Raw genomic sequence first — 5,849 nt, forward strand, 5'->3', positions numbered from 1 at the left:
GTAAAATATGAAAAAGCTGAAGAGGAAAAAAAGTTGTTGGACTGAGGAGGGAGGAGCAAAAAGTAGTAAGTGCAAAGTCAACAAAAACTTCTAAACATATAGATCTAAAACCAGAACCGCATCATCATCATCTGCCACCATTTTTCATTAGGATATGGGTGTTAATGGTGGTGGAGGCTGTATGTAGCTCATTATGTTTATAGGGCATTGTTCAAATTTAGTTGGTTTCATGATTTCGCTAACTGACAAAGAAGTTTATCATATACACTCAGACCGTAGCGTACATAATCTAAAATGTTGCCTTTAGGATCACGTTCAGTGTCACCCCCTGATTCCACAGCCTCCATGTTTACTCCACGTCTGCCCCACGGAGCAATTGCTTTATGTTTCCTAATAATTACGATTTCACATTCTTTGTGAATACCTGTAAAGTCCACTAAACTGCTTTCTATCCTTAACTGTCATTATACAGAACAACTCCAGGTCCAACCGGCTCCAGCTTGAGCATGCTCTCTTTGGGCTTTAAAGAACCTAAAGCAGAGATTGACCATGTACCATGGGTGTAGTAGGTGTAACTTTTCATGGACTCAAGGAAGCGGTCCGCAGTAGAACTGACTCATACAGAAACCCTGGTTAAGGGATCTGAGCATAAGTTAATCAACACATGCAGTAAAACTTTCTGCATGCATTTAAAAAAGTTCCCAATTCTCAGCTACACCATGTTTCTCATTATAGTGAGGTTCTCTCTACAGCTTGCATCAAACTGGAAACCCTATGGCTTTCTTTTAGAGATGACTTTTGTTTTGCCACTCCTTTATAAAGACCAAATACTTAAGACAGTACCATTAAGAGTCTTATGTAACTGGATTCTCCCTGGTCGTTTGGGTTAAAACCAATTTTATCTGTCGGTATGGGAGTAAAAGTGGAAAAGAACGTCAGCTAGTTAGCTTTGTAGAATAACAACTTTCAGTCGATCGCATGGCAACATAGAGATAAACAACCATTCACTCACACTCTCACACCTAATGTTATGATCTTGGCGCTGATGGTTTGGTTTTTTTCCTTTGCTCATTGCTCAGCAATCTGTAGTCTGTCTGTTTTCCTGATTTTAACCAGTTTCTGCCCAGAGGATCTCGAGTTTTGCCTTGCCCCTGTCTGCTCTGGTTGTCGTATCTGATCCTGGATTCTACCGGCTTCTGAACCTGGAACTGTCTTCTGACATCGTCCTTGGATTTCACTTCTGGACTCTGTTGCTGCTCGGCGTCGGATGGCACCGGCTCCGCTTGCTCTCTAGGAACTCTGGGGGCGTTGTCCCTCCTGGATTCTGATGTGTTCTCCGCGAACGGACTGAACTTTGAATCAGGTCAGTGACTTAGCTCNCCAATTTTATCTGTGGGTATGGGAGTAAAAGTGGAAAAGAACGTCAGCTAGTTAGCTTTGTAGAATAACAACTTTCAGTCGATCGCATGGCAACACAGAGATAAACAACCATTCACTCACACTCTCACACCTAATGTTATGATCTTGGCGCTGATGGTTTGGTTTTTTCCTTTGCTCCTTGCTCAGCAATCTGTAGTCTGTCTGTTTTCCTGGTTTTAACCAGTTTCTGCCCTGAGGATCTCGAGTTTTGCCTTGCCCCTGTCTGCTCTGTTTGTCGTATCTGATCCTGGATTCTACCGGCTTCTGAACCTGGAACTGTCTTCTGACATCGGCCTTGGATTTCCCTTCTGGACTCTGTTGCTGCTCGGCGTCGGATGGCACCGGCTCCGCTTGCTCTCTAGGAACTCTGGGGGCGTTGTCCCTCCTGGATTCTGCTGTGTTCTCCGCGAACGGACTGAACTTTGAATCAGGTCAGTGACTTAGTTCCAAGTCGTATTCAGCTCCACATCCTGTCACTGACCTGTATTCTCCCATCTCTGCAGAGATCCGTCCCGCAACACTGCGTTCCTGTTAGTTTAAATAAACGCTTTGAACTTTCCCATTGCCTGCTCGCCTTGAATTCTGGGTGCAACATTCTGAGATCATTACACCTAAGGACAATTTAGAGAAGCCAATTAACTTAACAGTCATGTTTTTTGACTGTGGGAGGAAGCTGGGGTACCCAGAGAGAACCCACACGTGCTCAGGGAGAACATGAAAACTCCATACATGAAGACCCCGGGCTGGGAATCAAACCCAGAAGCTTCTTGCTGCGAGGCAGTAGTGCTACCCACTGTGCCAGGTTTTTCTTGTTTTGTTTCCTGGTGTAAAAATAAATATTTAGGCATGAACTAGTGTAGAGTTACGAGCATCTGTTATACTTAATTATTACACATAAAGTTCAGTGACTTTGGACTTGCTGCTTTTGCAATACTGTTAAGTTATCAGCTACTGGGATAAGGAGGATGGAGAGTTTGTGATCAACGATACAGATTACTGTAAGCTATTATGCTGTCTGTGAACCTGAAGGCAGATGATGGAAAATGAATAGAGATTAATGTCTGTTATCAATTCAACAGTTTTAACCTGCTCTGTGGAGATGTTGTACTCTTGTTGAACTCCTTTCTGGAAGTAAAAGCAAATTATCTCAAGTATCTGGCATTTGTTAGTAAGGTGAATATTAAATATTGAATGACTTTAGGCAAGGCAAGGCAAGGCAAGGCAAATTTATTTGTATAGCACAATTCCGTACAAAGACAATGCAAAGTGCTTTACATGATTAAAATACAGGAAGATAAAACAGAATCAAAGCAAGTAGGGAAAAAAATAAAAAAATAAATAAAATAAAATAAAAAATGCAGAAGCAAAAAGAATATTAAAAGCAGTTGGACTAAAGAAAATATGTTTTAGTTGAACTGCTTAACTAGAACAGTCGAAGGCAATCCTAAACAAATGTGTTTTTAGTCTTGATTTAAACTTTAAACTCAGGCTTTCCGCACTTTTGCAGTTTTCTGGAAGTTTGTTCCAGATAAGTGGAGCATAGGAACTAAATGCTGCTTCTCCTTGTTTAGTTCTGGTTCTAGGTATGCAGAGCAGGCTGGAGCCAGAAGACCTGAGTGGTCTGGAGGGTTGATACACTGATAGCAAGTCTGTGATGTATTTAGGTGCTAAGCAGAAAACTAAGGTCTGTGGGTTTAATACCGCTTTATTANGCCTCAGAAAGATGGAAGAATGACTGTGACATGTCTGGAGCCATGGATGCAGGAGGACAACATAAGTGGTTCCAGAGAAATCCCTCAGAGGAACTGAATTTCATTTGTTCTAAGAATTAAAGCTTAAGCTGATCTCTGGTGTCATAGTCTTAAAAGCTAATGGTGGTGGAAAAAAACAAAAAAAACAACAACATTTTTTTGGGGGGGTGGGAGCTTTATAAATAAAATAGAATAAAAAAAAGCTTTAACTCAGAAACTGTATTGATGGCTGGAGGAAATTTATTTGCTTTTCAATAAATTTATTGCATCTAAAACTGTGTCCTCTATCTAATGAATTATACAGTTTAAGTTATTGGACTAAAAATATATTTTTAGAGGAGAATGAGTTTCTAATGCTGCTCAACATTTATGTCTTTTAATACTAACCTGTTTAGAAAAAAGTTGATCTATAAAGTTTAGAAAATATTTACTTCTTTAGACTTTAGATGATGAAATTATGTATTAATGTGGAGTAAATGTCACAAATGAATAATCATTAGATGGAAGTAAAAAGTATTACTGCTAAACACAGACAATAAAAATGTTAGATTTCAGGTGATAACAATAGTCCATTGAATGGTTTAGCTTAAATCACAGGTGATGCAAAAAATACCACAAACTGTTTTCAATGATCAGTTTTCACAGGTTCTTCCTCATACAGATAGGATTTAATTACTGATATTTTCTCTGTCCTCCTAATAAATTGATGACTAGGTCATTATTTTAGAGAATTTCATGTTCTGTAAACAGAAACCTTACGTCAATGGTCTTCTAGGCAAGGCAAGGCAAATCTATTTGTATAGCACAATTCAGTATAAAGAAAATGCAAAGTGCTTTACATGATTAAAATATAAGAAAATAAATCATAATCAAAGCAAGTAGGAAAAATAAAGATAAATAAATAAAATAAAAAATGCAGAAACAAAAAAGAACATTAAATAGTTGGACTAAAGAAAATAAGAAAGTTGAACTAATTATGTTTTAGTTTAACTGTTTAACTAGAACAGTCGAAGGGAATCCTAGACAAATGTGTTTTTAGTCTTGATTTAAAGGAACTCAGGCTTTCCGCACTTTTACAGTTTTCTGGAAGTTTTTTTCCAGATAAGTGGAGCATAGGAACTAAATGCTGCTTCTCCATGTTTAGTTCTGGTTCTAGGTATGCAGAGCAGGCTGGAGCCAGAAGACCTGAGTGGTCTGGAGGGTTGATACACTGATAGCAAGTCTGTGATGTATTTAGGTGCTAAGCCATTCATGGATTTATAAACTAACAGAAGTATTTTACAGTCTATTCTCTGAGATACAGGGAGCCAGTGTAAAAACTTTAAAACTGGGGTGATGGGCTCTACTTTCTTAGTGTTAGTGAGGACACAGGCAGCAGCGTTCTGGATCAGCTGCAGCTGTCTGATCCACTTTTTAGGCAGATCTGATAAAACACTGCTGCAGTAATCAATTCGACAAAAAATAAACGCATGGATTAGTTTTTCCAGATCATGCTGAGACATTAGTCCTTTAATCCTGGAAATGTTCTTCAGGTGATAGAAAGCCGACCTTGTAATTGTCTTTAAATGCTGTTGGAGGTTCAAGTCTGAATCCAGCACTACACCTAGACTTCGGGCCTGATCAGTGGTTACNATGATCAGTCACAGGTGTGCAGGCAGCTCAGCTCAGGAGGATCCAAGGCGGACTCTGCTGGAGGAAGGTGGAACTTCTCCAGCTCCCAACAGTATGGCTTTCCACTAAAAACACTCAAATGAAATCTGCTAACAAGAAGCTTTCACCCAAATCCATTTGCCCCTATCAGATGGAATCCATTTTGGGCCCTACCTCAGTTCATCTAACACTGCCCTGGAGTCTCATGATCCATCCTGTTTTTCATGTTTATTTCATTAAGCCAGTCAGATCTAGCCTCCTCCAACGTGAGCCTCTAGCCACCCGCACAGCCGGTGGATCTGCTTCCCAAGGGACTCACGGTCCTTCCCCATCCAGCTTGGCTGAGTTTTCCAAAAAAACTTCCCCCTTCAGTTTGTGTAGGTGTCCGATTCTACATGTGGTTCAGAAAGGTTCAGCCAGACCTGACATGTATAGTGTATCTACTCATGCTAAAGGTACTGTGACATATTTTAGACCAAACATTTTGATTGGACTGATAAATCAGTTTATTTTTACAATGGGAAATGACATAGAGTTATCTATTTTGGTGGTTTAAGGCTTAGTAAATCCTCTACATTTGGTGGCATTAATAGACCTGTTTCATTAATCTTAAATCTGTCTTTTTTTATAGACCTAATCTGATGATATTCTAGTGGGTTTTTTTTAAATCTCATACTGTGAAATTAAGATGGAGAGTTAGATTTTTTTTTTCCTTCAAATAAATGTTCCATGGAATTAATTCCTTTCATAGTCTATTTGAGAAAGCTTATCATAGATTTATTTTTGCATGATATCAGGGCTGTTAAAGATGGGCGTACGGTTGAACAGCAAAAATAAGGATCCAGTCATTTTAAGAAACTCCCACCAAGCTGTCAAAGATTAGGTAATACTGAAGCTTTTCAAACTTTCAATGCCTCTTTATGTTTAACAGAATCCTCGAAAGTTGGTAATTTATTTTTGACAAGATCATCATTTTTATTGAATCAACTTACTTATGAGCGATATGGGTTTTCCATCTTGCAAGATCAT

At 39.1% G+C, this 5,849-nt stretch overlaps 1 protein-coding gene across 1 annotated transcript in view; it reads right to left on the reverse strand.

The window, feature by feature from the left end:
• Positions 1–454: 454 nt before the first annotated feature.
• LOC107084013 overlaps positions 455–5,849 on the reverse strand; it is a 28,751-nt gene continuing 23,356 nt past the window's right edge. Inside the window, exons 8-9 of the mRNA XM_015373640.1 lie at positions 1,145–1,324; positions 455–531 (exon numbers count right to left, since the gene is read on the reverse strand). Coding sequence (XP_015229126.1) covers positions 455–531; positions 1,145–1,324 — 257 coding nt within the window. The remainder of the gene's footprint in view (positions 532–1,144; positions 1,325–5,849) is intronic.

This window comes from Cyprinodon variegatus, unplaced genomic scaffold, assembly GCF_000732505.1.
Source record: "Cyprinodon variegatus isolate N-32 unplaced genomic scaffold, C_variegatus-1.0 Scaffold90, whole genome shotgun sequence".
Taxonomy (NCBI): Eukaryota; Metazoa; Chordata; class Actinopteri; order Cyprinodontiformes; family Cyprinodontidae; genus Cyprinodon; species Cyprinodon variegatus.